The 14835-nt window shown below is 40.0% G+C and overlaps 1 protein-coding gene across 1 annotated transcript; it reads left to right on the top strand.

Moving 5' to 3' along the window:
* Positions 1–11185: 11185 nt before the first annotated feature.
* On the top strand, positions 11186–14535 carry LOC116265322 (putative receptor protein kinase ZmPK1). Its single transcript, XM_031645872.2, has 2 exons — positions 11186–11855; positions 12786–14535. Exons 1-2 carry the CDS (start codon positions 11218–11220, stop codon positions 14533–14535), a joined length of 2388 nt encoding a protein of 795 aa, XP_031501732.1. The 5' UTR covers positions 11186–11217.
* The last annotated feature ends 300 nt before the right edge of the window (positions 14536–14835 follow it).

The following is a 14835-nucleotide window of genomic DNA, read 5'->3' as shown; positions in this document are numbered from 1 at the left end:
TCAATTCTAAAATATCATAGCACATTCATATATCAGTTATGGTTATACCAGTTTGGCCCTTTGAATTATTGATCAAAAATCTCAGGGTGCAAACGCCCTGTGGTAACATTGAGATCATTAATTCAACTTGTTAATGTCCTCTCCAAGGTGATAAAAAATTATTTGTGCAACAAGGCATTCGATTCTTGCTTTGAAAAGATGTCCCTCTTTTCTTCATTCAAAATTTAATGTAATTTTTCCCTAGGTGGGGTACAGTAGCTGGTCGGGGTTACAGACAAGTGAAAATCGCATCATTAGTTCGACTCCTATGGACGCTATATTTCTAGGCTTTTTGTAGCACCGACGTAATGGTGCACACAATCCCCGTTTGCTACCCAAAGAGCATTCTCCTTAGTGGTTGATCTAGTTTTCATTGACTAATCCAATGATCTAAATTGTTCCAAAGTAAGTTCACCTAAGAAATTGGATAGAGCTTATGCAGTGGGCAAAGCACAAGGAAACTTTTAAAGTATCCGGTTTTGTTGTAGCATTTGGGATTGCAGAAATAACATTGTGGCATTTTTTTGGGTTTATTTTCATAAGAAAATAGTCGACATCTGGAACCTCAATCAAGGTTATGAGGTTGGTACATCGGCCTTCGAAGGTTCACTTTCGAAGTGTTGAAGAAAGCCACAAACAAGTTCAGTTTGGTCCTATTCGGATCCGAGGTTAGACTATTTGGCCCACCCCTGAAAAAAATTATGGCTCTGCCACTGCTCTCACTATACCTGCATTTTGGGCAAGTCTTCACACAATGATGTGCTTTGGAGGCTGGCAAGTTTCGGAAGATGCATCCACAGGTCCTCCGCCTGCAACCCTGCTCAATGCTCTCTCGGTCTCTTGTGCTCCCCTTCCCATCCTTTCATTCTATTTTTTGATCTCTCTCTCCTTGGTCCTCTCCCTCGCACTCTCTTCCTGCAGTGGCGCTACGTTTTCGCCCTTTTCGAAACTTCGAAATAAGGCAAACAAAAGGGGTGGGCTGGGTTTTGTGGGTTGAATTCGGGTGGAGCCAAATTAAACTCGGTCCAAAAACTATATAGCTAAATTAAAATTTTTCAATTTTTTTAATTTATGCGAACCCCCCTGGCTCTGCTCCTGATTATGAATGGCCAAAAGAACACTGAGCCATAACAAAGCAGTACCAGCTAGACTATTCAAAACAATGCAATGGCCACCTTTTATTTACCTGTTAAATAGTTTCTTATTTTATTAAATTAATTAAATTTTTTTGCATTGATTTATTAATTGATAAAATAAATAAACTCATTGAATGAAACTTGGGTTTAATTCTTGATTCAGACGTTTTGTATTATTTTCACATACTTTTTCTCATCAATTCTGTTTTTTTAAATACTTATCTAAAACTCATCTTTCATTTCAGAATATGGGTGCCTTGGAGGATAGCCATAATTTTTTTTATTCTATAAATACTTTAGTAAAAGTTGGATTACTGTTTTTTGCATGTGATTTTATATAATTTTGTACTCAAATTCTTATTAAGCAATTGGATATTCTATGAGAGTTTTAACTTTAATATTTATTTTTTATGTCCAAATAAAATTTTTAGTTCGTATTTATTTATGTTGATCTTTTTAAGTGATATTCTAATTTTACAAGTTGTAAAATATTGTCGAGTTTTATTGTGATATTTCAGATTTTCATATTTTTTTTACGAACAAATATTTATTACTTAATTTTGACGTAGTTGGTTAAGATGTTTTAACTCTTAGCTTATCAATTTAATCAATAAGTTCCTCGTACTCATAATTTGTCATATTTGTTTTTTTATGTCTTTAAGTCATTTAAAGATGAGTTATATTATTTTTCATTTGACCAATTCTCTTTTTTTAAATACTATCTAAAACAACTAGTTTATCAACTAAATAAAATTTTTATGAGGTTGCATGTTTGGGCAAATGATATGTTTGAGTAGTTAAACAAATATTTTTCTCAATAAACAAGTTTATTAGCTGGTTTTCATACTTTTTCCACATGTTTTTCGTATGGTTTGTATATTTTTTCCACAAGTTATTCATATGACGTTCATACTTTTTTCATATTAATTGTGTATATTAAACATTAATGTGTCTATTTTTAAATTATAACATATTTTGATGGAATAAACTATTATTTCATGATAATCACTTATTGAGAATTATTAAATCAGGTGACACATATTATTTCTCATTTAAGAAAGACATTATTTAATAGTTTTTTTTTAATTTCATTGAGTTAATTAAAAGAATTTGTGTTACATCTATAAAAAGAGTGTTCAATGATGTCAAACCTTCTTTCACTCCACATCATCACTAATTCTTTGTTGTAATAGGTGTTTTTTTACATAAAATTGTATTATTCAATCAAATCATATAATTTATTAAATCAAACAATTTGTTGTTTTCCTACTAGTTAAAGGTTTTTGTTTTTGAATTTGTGAATTATATGCTATATATCAAATGCCTAAGTCTTTTGGACATATTATATGATTATACAAAATAATTTACTTGATTGATTAAATAAATAATTGATAATTTGATAAATAAAACTTTTTTATAAATTTAACCGTTTTTTTGTATCAGATATATTTATTTGCAATTAATTTTTTTATTTAAAAAAAAAGCCCATTTTGTTGAAATTTCTTGATTGAAGTTTTTTTTATTATTTTTAATTAAATGAATACATTATTTAAGATATTTTGCTTAGTTGATGTTTTAAATATAATAGTTTGCTTGTTTACACAAAAATGTTTAATTAAATATAATATTAATTATCAATTAATTTTTTTTATATGATATATTTTTAAATACCTTAAGTTAAATGATGTACATGGTAACTATATGACTATTATTATATGCAACTCCATCAAAGCCATTAGCTCTTAATCAAATTATACATTCATATACAATTTATATTCTTCTTATGTGATAACTTTAAGTTAATACGTTTGGTTGGATTTTTTGCCCAACCAATGAACGGTTGCAACTTCAAAACCTGGGGCACCAACTCAAGCTCTCAGGTTTGGATTTAGATATCAACTCAGTCGGATATTTGGTCTGATCAGATGTTATTTCTTAAATCTAAATCTGATCTCGATTTTCTTATTTGTTAAATTGCTTACCATATCCGATTTTTTGAAGGCAATTCGGATGGATATATGATCCATTGACATCCCTAGACCAGGGTGTTCGGAGAACTCATGGATTTGGTTTTGACTTCACTTGAAAATAGGTCAACGTTATAAGAATTCCATAGTTAGTTCTAAGTTATAAGTCCATTTTAACACGATATGTAAAGTTAAAAGAGTAGGGATTAGAAACCGACTACTTATTCCGATTTTAAGACATAGGAGGTCTAAATTAATGATCCATTTTTCACAGATTTGGATTCAATGGTTGGTCTTGACTCGAGATCTTTGTTAAAAGATAATTCCAATCTCAAGACCCAACATCCGGGACTCTCTTGATTGAGAACCTTCGTGCCTTAGACACCGGTTTACACGCACCTCGGGCTCACCATAGTCTATGTAATAATCAAGGAAAAAAAAAAAGGTCGGACCCACCACCTTTTTTTCTTGGATTTTAATCCAAATCAAAATGTTAGAGAGAGGGTCAACGTGTTTGTTGCCTCATCGTACTGGGTGATACACGAGATGCCAAAGTCCAAAATCTCTCGCTATTGAGGTTCTGCTTCGAGACTTAGGTGACCGCATGCATTGTCATCATTTGCAGTAAAAAAAAAAAGTAAAACCGTAAGAATCAAACAGATGATCAATGATGTACTATCTAAACGGCAGCCAACTCGACCTGCTAAATCTCATGGAACTGTTGTCTTATAGTATTGGACGAACAAACTTTTATTTAAAGTAGAAAAAGGTCCTTCGGAACATCAAACATGCATGGCCTCAGTTGTTTGCATTAATGAAAGCCTATTCAAGTTGTAAATAATCTAAGAAATGATAAACTAGGAAATCTTCAAGAGATTTCACGTAAAATCGTGCTTACAAAAAGTGATATGGAAAGTTAGAAAACAAATCCACTCCATGTTGATAGTCGTCTATTAAAAAGCTTAATTTTGTAATTTTGTGTTGGAACTTAAGTGAACTTAAGTGTTAGATAAGATAGCTCGACGAGATCTGGGTCAATGCCTCTAGTCAATTGAAGATTTCTTAACCATATATTTAGTGTTTCATAGCTGCTCCGCCAACCTGAGGAAATTTCAATTGGAACCAATGTCATTCAATCTTCTGAAACTTTCTACTTTCCTCCTACCATCAAAAGTACTCATGGCCCCCACAACTTTTCAAACTAGACCTCAGTCAGAGACAAAAGAGTCAGATATCCCACTCATTTTTGTTGTTGCATATTTCTACCGCTTCTCCAAATCCCTACCCAAAACCATGAAACGCGATACTTGTCACCATCAAGAAAGCTAGCTTCAGCTTTTCACCGAAAACTTGGAGTCGCTGTTCGTGAAAAGAGATCATCCTGAAACTGTATAAGATAGAAATGGCCCTATAGTTAAAACCTGATGATCTAACTCCTTTATGCGATGTTATGAGGGAGATGGGAGCGTTGAAACTTGGACTAACGTACCCATATGGATTTATAATTAAAATATTATACACACACTTATAATATATATATATATATATATATATATATATATATATATATATATATATATATATCAGATGTTGGTATCAGATGTTGATAGATAGCTAAAAATGTAAAATTTGTTGCTAAACGAACAACAATTACATGAACATGAGCTAGTATTTTTAACGATATTTTTAAGTTTTCATTCTGCAATATTCGACACAGATAGGATTTGTGGATTCCTATCCTCACCCTTCACTTTCCACGTACGGCAAACCACATAAGAATAACAGTGGCCGAAGGACCCAGATTTATAGGTCAAATCTTACAAATCGAAGAAATATGTCATAAACCAAAAACAAATATTCAAATTATTTCAAAAAAATAAATGAATAAAATATGTAAAATGATTCTTACTGTTCCCCTGTGTCTGGGAGTCTGTACAGTCCTTTGCTTTGTTTTGCATTGTACTTCCTTTGCTTATGTTGAGTCATTTGCTTATGCATGTTTACTTGTAAGGGAGTACCCTCCCACCGGTCTAAGTGTCAAGTATTGGGATTTCTTGTTTTGGGTGGTCGGCATGGGAATCCTGTAAGCGGCCTCGGCCATCCTACATAAGTAAAATCGAGATCATTCTCCTTACTTATCTTTCTCGTGATGTACTAATTTTCCAAGCGAATACATTGCGAGATTTCTTTATTCACAAGCATTCTTTATACACTTGTTTTCTCAAACTACTTTTGCACCTCGTTCGGTGGTTTGAAGGCTTGCGGCAATCAGGTTCTTGCCGCGCCGCACGGGCCGAAGTTGTCAGCCCATTCTGACGAGATGGGTACATCCCAGGGTCAGGAAGACCTGACCGAGATGGTGAACAAGCTGACTACCGACATAACTACTCATGAAGAAGTGTTGGGTAATGCAGCTGAGTCCTCCGGAGAAATTAAGGACGAGATGAAGGTACTACGGGAACAAATGGCCGACCAAGTGGCCATGAATCGGGCACTGACTGACACAGTGACCACGTTACAGGCTGAAGTCAAGGAACTTCAGGTAAAGAACCGCACACTACAGCGACAAATCTCTGTAGGTTGAGGTGACGATCGGCCAGCGAGGGTCGACGTTCAGAGACCAGCTAAATACAATGGAACTCGGGATAGTCGAGTGATCGACAACTTTTTATTCCAAGTGGAGTATTACCTGGACTTGCAAGGCGTTATGGGGAACGACTTTCAAGTCAAAACTGCGGCTATGTTGCTAGAGAGCGATGTTGTGGCATGGTGGAGAAGGAAAAGGCTCGACATTCAAAAGAAGATCTGTACAATGGACACTTTCGATGATTTTCAGCGAGAGTTAAAAACTTACTTCATGCCCCCGAATGCGACACGCCAAGCCTATCGGATGGTTGGTGAATTGAAACATACCGGATCCTTGCGAGATTACGTGAGGGCCGATCAAAGGCTGATGTTAGATGTGCCAGATATGCAAGAACAAGATAAATTGAACTGATTTATTTGGGACTTCAGTCAGTGGGCACAATTTCGAAGTGGAAAGGAGAAATCCGGAGACCTTGGAGGATGCTTATGTGGTAGCAGAACGTTTGGCTGATACTCAGCGCAAGAGCTACACTAACGCCTTCAAGCCGTCGAGGAAGTCTGACCATGAAAGAAATAAAGATGATCGAAGGGAACGGAAAGATGAACCATCAACTCACCGCCAAGTCGAAAGAAGAACTTTCTTTCGCAGAAACGACAACTCTCAGAATAGAGTGTTGAAATGTTGGTTTTGTGATGACAATCACTTAGAAAGGCAATGTCCAAAGCGTGTAAACAGGAACAATCAAGCAAGCTCTTCAAGGCAATCTGCTAATGCGGTACAAGGTGAAGAAGGGGAATGACCAAAGATGGGTGCACTTCAACTTTTGAACACCATAAAAAGGAAGGAAAAAGTGAAGGTGACAGCGACACCTTATAACGACCTCATGTACTTGGAAATTCTGGTAAATGGAAGGTCTACCCTGGCTATGGTAGACACGGGAGCCACACATAACTTTGTCTCAGTTGAGGAGGTGATGAGACTAGGCCTAACCCTTGAGAGGGGAGTGTTACGCATGAAGGCGGTGAACTCAAAGGCCAAACCCATCCACGGAGTGGCCCGGGATGCGGTTGTGAAGATTGAGAGTTGGTAAGGAATGACCAACTTCTCGGTGGTCCCGATGGATGATTTCCGAATGATTCTAGGCATGGAGCTCCTTAGTACTGCGAAAATGGTCCCAATGCCGCACCTACGCAGTATTAGTATCATGTATGATAAGTCCCCTTGTATGGTTCCAGTAACATCGATAAAGAGGGATAAGGGCAAAGCCGCAATGATATATGCCCTTCAGTTGAAGAAAGGCCTCAAGCACGGCGAAGAGACGTACTTGGTGGCAATCAGGGAAGTGACTAATGACTCCCCTGGTTTGGTCCCAGAGGCGCTTGCGCCTGTCTTAGTGGAATTTCCAGGAACAATGCCTGCGGAGCTCCCTAGCCGGCTGCCACCTCGACGTGAGGTATATCATGTCATCGAACTCCTTCGTGGTGCCAAACCCCTGGCAATGGCACCATATCGAATGGTCCCAGCAGAATTAAGAGAACTTCGGCGATAGTTGGACGAGATGCTAGCTGGAGGTATAATCAGACCCTCCAAAGCTCCTTTTGGTGCACCAGTGTTATTCCAAGCGAAGCATGACGGCTCCAAAAGGCTATGTGTGGATTCTCGAGCGTTAAATAAGGTAACGGTGAAGAACAAGTACCCCTTACCTTTGATTGCAGATCTGTTTGATCAACTAGGCAAAGCTCAAGTGTTTTTCAAGTTAGACCTCAGATCAGGATATTGGCAAGTTTGAATTATTGATGGCGATGGCGTCACTCGTTACGGTGCCTTTGAATTCTTGTAATGCCGTTCGGATTGACAAATGCTCCAGCCACTTTTTCAACTCTAATGAATAAGATATTCTATCCGTACTTAGATAAGTTCATGGTAGTCTATCTTGATGACATTGTAGTGTACAACAGCTCCATGAGGGACCATGTGGAATACTTGCGAACAATGTTCAAGGTATTGGAGGAAAACGAACTCTATGTGAAGCGCGAGAAGTGCCTATTCGGCCAATCGGAAATAAGTTTTCTCGGTCACATTGTGGGAAAAGGTCAGCTGTGAATGGACACAGAAAAGGTGAGGGCAATTCGAGACTGGAAACCGCCAACCAATGTACCGGAACTACGTTCTTTTCTCGGTTTGGCGAATTACTATCGACGATTCATTGAGGGGTATTCTTTGATAACTGCGCATCTCTCTGATTTGTTAAAGAAAAACCGAACTTGGGCTTGGGAAGAGCTCGAAAAAGATGCCTTCGACAAGTTGAAGAGGGCCCTGACGCAGGAGCCTGTGCTCAGGTTGCCCGACCACACAAGGAAATTTGAAGTCCACACAGATGCATCAGATTTTGCCATTGGCGGAGTTTTGATGCAGGAAGGTCATCCAGTTGCCTATGAGAGTCGGAAGCTGAAAGACGCGGAACGACGGTACTCCGTGCACGAAAAGGAAATGATGACCATTATTCATTGTCTTCGCACATGAAGGCATTACTTATTGGGGTCCCAATTCGTGGTAAAGACTGATAATGTAGCAAACTCAAAAGAAGTTGAGTCCGAAGCAAGCTCGATGGCAGGAATTCCTTGCAGAATTCGATTTTGCCTTGGAATACAAGGCAGAGAAGATAAACGTCGTAGCCGATGCACTGGGTCGGAAGGCGGAGTTGGCAGCTACCTGGACAGCATCATCCGAAGCGCAACTCGAGGGTGCTCTTCTCGGGCAGATTTGAGAAGGCATGAAGTAGGACCCAGTGGCCAAGCACTTGGTCGAAACAACGGAGGTGGGAAAGACGCGACGATTCTGGCTACAAGATGGACTTTTGATGGCAAAGGGCGGACGAGTGTACGTGCCTAGATGGGGCAATCTCCGACGAGAGTTGCTGAAGGAGTGTCATGACTCGTTGTGGGCTGGCCATCCTGCCAGGAGCGGACACTGGCACTGCTCGAACGTGGCTACTACTGGCCACAGATGTGCGACGACGTTGAAGCATATGTGAAAACATGCTTGATCTGTCAGCAGAACAAGGGAACAAACCAGAAGCCTGCCGGTCTCCTGGAGCCTCTTCCTATTCCAGAACGTCCGTGGGAATGCCTCTCCATGGACTTCATCGTCAGCTTGCCCAAAGTTGACGGATTCAGCTCCATCCTTGTGGTTGTGGATAGATTTTCAAAGTATGCCACCTTCATCCCATCCTCTAAAGAATGTGCCGCGGAAAAGACGGCTGAGTTGTTCATGAAGCATATTGTCAAGCATTGGGGCGTGCCGAAAAGCATTGTCAGTGATCGGGACGCTCGCTTCACAGGGAAATTTTGGCGCGAAGTATTTCGTTTGTTAGGTTCGGATTTATTGTTCTCAACAAGTTTCCACCCTCAAACGGACGGTCAAACTGAACGAATCAACGGATTGTTGGAACAATACCTTCGACACTATGTGAGTGCGAATCAAAAGAATTGGGTGAAATTGTTGGATGTAGCTCAATTTTGCTACGATTTGCAGAAGAGCGAGTCTTCTGGACATAGTCCATTCGAAATAGCCACTGAAAACAACCGTTGATGCCGCATACCCTTGCAGCCCAAGAAAAGGGAAGACCCACTTTTGCCTACCAGTTCGTTCGCGTTTGGCAGGAACAGACCGATATGGCTAAAGCGTTCTTACACAAGGCCACCAAAAAGATGAAAAAGTTTGCAGATCGGAATCGAAGGCCAATGAAATTTCGAATGGGTGATCAAGTCCTCGTAAAGCTCTATCCTGATCGCACAGACATTTTTCATGGTCGACACAGGTCATTGATCTGCAAGTATGAGGGACCCTTCACAGTGCTGAAGAGAAACGGAAAGCTAGCCTACAAGCTAGACTTACCGCCAGACTTTAAGGTGCATTCAGTGTTCCATGTTTGTAACCTGAAGCCCTTCTATGTCGATAAGAAAGACCCCGAGCGAAGCGTTCCAGAACGAGACCCGATCCTGCAGCGAGCCCCGCCGAGCAAGCGAGCGGCGGACCGTCAGATGGAAGAGATTCTTCGGCACAAGACAAACTACTTGGGGGAGCCGAAGAAGTACCAAGTGAAGTGGATAGGCGAACACAACCTCACCTTGGAGTATGCATTCCGCATGAAGCAGCGCTACCCGCTGGAAGTCAAGGCCTATCATGAAACTGCTGGCGCCGAAGACGGCACATAACTTGAAGGGGGGAGCCTGTTCCCCTGTGTCTGGGAGTCTGTACAGTCCTTTGCTTTGTTTTGCATTGTGCTTCTTTTGCTTATGTTGAGTCATTTGCTTATGCATGTTTACTTGTAAGGGAGTACCCTCCCACCAGTCTAAGTGTCAAGTATTGAGATTTCTTGTTTTGGGTGGTCGGCATGAGAATCCTGTAAGCGGCCCCGGCCATCCTACATAAGTAAAGTCGAGATCATTCTCCTTACTTATCTTTCTCGTGATGTACTAATTTTCCAAGCGAATACATTGCGATATTTCTTTATTCACAAGCATTCTTTATACATTTGTTTTCTCAAACTACTTTTGCGTCTCGTTCGGTGGTTTGAAGGTTTGCGGCAATCAGGTTTTTGCTGCGCCGCACGGGCCGAAATTGTCAGCCCGTGAAACTTACAATCTTTATAAAACTAAACAAGGCAATTAATTTAATATGTCGGATTGATTCATTTTGCAACCAATGGGGATATGATCTCAGCAATGCGGATGTGGATCACCGACCCAGGCTACGTGTAAACGCGTGGCTTTGACCATGCCTTGACTTCAAAGTTCGGGGAACATCACCAAGCAATATTGACTTAATCAATGTTGCTTTCTTGGAATTTGACCAACAGAAACAATACCCAATTAGCTCTTGGAGGAGCTTTATTACGCCGTATGATCCAACACTTCCATGGCTCGACGTCTCTTCAAGGTCGAACCTTCTCATGGATCAACAAGCCAATGACGAATGATCCTATCTGAAAGAAAGATTGTAATTGATATGTAATTGACGCCAACGGGTACTACCATTATTGTTATTGATTTCAGTGAAAAAGGTTGGATTATATTGATTGAGAATAAGGATGGAAAGAGAAAAGCTTGGTAAATACTGAATTTCCTCCAGGACTTCAGAGTCAAGCAATAGGTCCCTAAAGTCCTTTATCTGCCGCTATAAATTCAGGCAAGAGTAGTTGACCCGGGAATTTTTTGGCTGGTCAACACACGTTTTGAGGCAAGAGTAGTTGACCCGGTGGTTTTGCTCCTGCATTCCTTGAAAGTAGGGCTAAGAGAGACAGTCGAGTTCGATAGTCCACTCCACAAAAAGATATAAAGATGTCGAGATCACAGTTATATGTCCCCAACTTTCCTTAACTTCCAGCTCCTTCCTTCTCTCCCTTGATCCCTTGACAGAGAGAAAGAAACCCGACGTTCTCATCATGAGCAGCACCAAATCGGTGGCATTCACTCTCTTCTTAGTCATGGTAACATCTCTTCCCTTCAACCTTAATGCTTCGTCTCGGCCTTCGAATGCCCTCCACCGAGGCAGCTACCTCTCTGTGGAGAGGCCTTCCGTGGATGTCCTTATTTCAGAGAATGGAACGTTCAAGGCGGGGTTCTACCAAGTGGGCGAGAATGCATTCTCCTTTGCCATCTGGTATGCCGAGACGCTCAACCATCCGGCGACTGTCGTCTGGATGGCTAACAGGGACTGGCCGGTAAACAGCAGGGCCTCTCGGCTATCTTTCCAGAGAACAGGTGACATCGCCCTGCTTGATGCAGATGGCAGCGTCGTGTGGACGACCACCAACAAGGACAGGGCCGGTGCCGGGGAGGTTGCGGAGTTGTGGGAAACAGGGAACCTGGTACTGCTGAACCGGGAGAGGGGGGTGGTGTGGCAGAGCTTCGACCAGCCGACGGATACATTGCTGCCAGGGCAATCATTATCGGGGTCCTTGAGGTTGGTGTCTAGAGCAGCAGAGGGCAATCATAGCCGCGGTTACTATGTTGCCCAATTCAATGAGGACAGCGTGCTGAGTTTCATTTATGATGGGCCTTACACGTCCAGCATCTACTGGCCCAACCCTGACAATAATGTCTTCCAAAACCGAAGGACCAGGTACTCACTTAATTTGGAGTCGTAACTCAGGTGATTTTAATTTGTATATGTAGCTTTCTTGCTTCACATTCTTAAACGATACAGGTGAATTTTACGCCATAATTAATGAAAATTATTTGTCAATTAATCTTGTGTTGTTAATAACTTAAGTTGTGGTCAGTATACACTAAAACACTAAAACTCTCAGGGTGCATTTGAATAGGCGGAATTTCACTGTAACAAAAAATAAAATTCTTGAAGTGTTAGGAGGGTCTGATCTTTTAGTACCATCATAAAGTCACGCCTTTTCAGATTCCACCCATACAGTTCATGTCTTGGTGGTCTTTCTGACTTTGTCCTCTTGTGTGCTTCTGCACACCATCCTCTTCCCAATCAGTTTGTGTGCACATTTTCCCTCTCACATTAAAAACTCCAGATTCCTGCAAACATAGAATAGCATTCATAAAGTTTTAGGTGGATCTGATATTTTAGTACCATCAATAAAGTCACACTTCAATAGATTCCACCCATACAGTTCATGTCTTCGCGGTCTTATCAAGCTCAGACTTCGTCCTCTTGTGTGCTTCTACACACCATCTTCTTCTGAATCGAGTTGTGTGCACAAATATACACTCCTTCAATAAAAGGGAGAAGGTTGGGATATTTCAGAATTTTTTAATAATAAAATTTGTTTTTTTTTCTTTTTACTTTTTTTGCAATCTTCTTTCTACCTTTTTCAAAACCTTCCTTTTTCATTTTATCAGAAGTATTTTTGTTATTACATACCACTATGTATGCACAGGGGTGTGCATATATTGTTACATCATCATGCAGTATTTTAATCTCCGCTGTCTAAAAATATTATATATTGTTAAGGTGGTTGGCCTTAATTTAAGCTTCTATAGTTTATTATTTCTATCTAACACCGTTTTGCTTGGAAATCTTTCATAGGTATAATAGTTCAAGGCACGCAATTTTGGACGAGATGGGTCAATTTATTTCAAGTGATGGGTTGAAATTTTTTGCACTAGATTTTGGCTTAAAAGTCAAGAGAAGATTAACGATGGATTTTGATGGAATTCTGAGGCTGTATAGCTTCAATGACACAACAAAAAATTGGCAAGTTTCATGGATGCCAAAATTGGTAAGATGTAGAGTTCATGGCCTTTGTGGGGAAAATGGTATTTGTTTTTACAAACCGTTCCCCACATGCACTTGTCCTCCTGGTTTTCGTATGAAAGATGCTGCGGACTGGACTCAAGGTTGCAAACCAGAATTTGATCTTCTTTGCAACGAGACAAAAGTGAACTTTATTAAGCTTCCACATACAGATTTCTATGGCTATGATTTTGATTACAAATCACAAATATCATTTGAAGCTTGCAAGAACATATGCAAAAGTGACTGCAGGTGCCGTGGTTTTATATATAAGCTGGATGGAGAAGGAAACTGCTTCCTGAAAAGCATTCTCTTTAATGGTCAATCTGCAGGTCCTCACATTGCTGGCAACATGTATGTCAAAATTCCCAAACAAATGAACTTTAGTGGCATTCTTGGCCATTCCAACTTAGATTGTTCAAAAGTAAGTCCATATAAGAAATTAGATAGAGCTTATGCAGTCGGCCAAGCAAGGGAAGGCTATTTAAAGTATCCAATCGGTTTTGTTATAGCTTTTGGGGTAACAGAAATAATATGTGTGGCATTTGGATGGGCTTATATGCACAAGAAAACAGTCCACCTCCACAATCTCAATCAAGGCTATGTGGCTGTCTCAATGGGCTTTAGAATGTTCACTTTCAAAGAGCTGAAGGAAGCTACAAAAAATTTCAGTGATGAAATCGGAAGGGGTGGATCAGGGGTGGTTTACAAAGGAGTCTTAGAGGATAAGAGAGTTGTAGCCATAAAAAAGCTAGAGGGCTTGAGCCATGGATCAGAAGCACAGTTTTGGAGTGAGGTAAGCACCATTGGAAGAATCAATCATATGAATTTGGTGACTATGTTTGGATTTTGTGCAGAAAAGCAAAATAGGCTCTTAGTTTACGAGTACTTGGAAAATGGGTCATTAGAGAAGAACTTGTTTAGCAATAGTACGATGCTTACTTGGGAAAATCGGTTAAATATTGCACTTGGTACAGCAAAGGCACTTGCTTATCTTCATGAAGAGTGCTTAGAATGGGTGCTTCATTGTGATGTGAAACCACAAAATGTTCTTCTTGACAGAGATTTCCAGCCAAAAGTGGCAGACTTTGGTTTGTCCAAGCTTTTTGATAGGGGTGGAAATAACATTTCTGAATTTTCTCGGGTGAGAGGAACAAGAGGCTATATGGCTCCTGAGTGGATTTTGAACCAGCCCATCACATCCAAAGTCGATGTATATAGCTATGGCATTTTAGTACTAGAGTTGGTGACTGGCCGAAATTCCATTGGATCTCAACAAATATTTGAAAATGGAGAAATTGGAAACAAACAGTTGATTCCTTGGATTAGAGAAATGGTGAAAACAAATCAGAATTGGGTGGAAGAAATAGCAGATCCACAATTGTATGGAATGTTTGAAAACTCAATAATGGGAACCCTAATTAAAGTGGCTTTGCAGTGCGTTGAAGAAGAAAGGGATCTAAGACCAAACATGAGCCAAGTTGTAAATTCCATCACATCTGCATGCCTTGTTGGCATAGTAGTGCATGAAGAAATTGAGTAATCCTAATAATTGATCTCTTGCTTTAGCTATTTATTGATCAATAATGTGTGTGTGTGTGTGTATTGTGTGTGTGTACTATGTCCAAAATTATGTTTCTTATGTTGATGGATCACAAGATAGACAGAATTTGGGTAGGTCGAGTAAGAGTTCATATTTCTTTGAGGAATTGTTGGCTACTGCAGCAATCTGTTTGGTAATATTTATGCACTTGTAACCCCATAAAGTATGTGTTGCAAAGTTAAACTTTCTCTTCACACTTTGTTACACCTAGGAAGAATGAGCTACTGCCCTTTCCACTAG

Source organism: Nymphaea colorata, chromosome 12, assembly GCF_008831285.2.
Source record: "Nymphaea colorata isolate Beijing-Zhang1983 chromosome 12, ASM883128v2, whole genome shotgun sequence".
NCBI classification, from domain to species: Eukaryota; Viridiplantae; Streptophyta; class Magnoliopsida; order Nymphaeales; family Nymphaeaceae; genus Nymphaea; species Nymphaea colorata.
The sequence above is the reverse complement of the archived record's forward strand: the minus strand, read 5'-3'. Positions and strand labels throughout refer to the sequence as shown.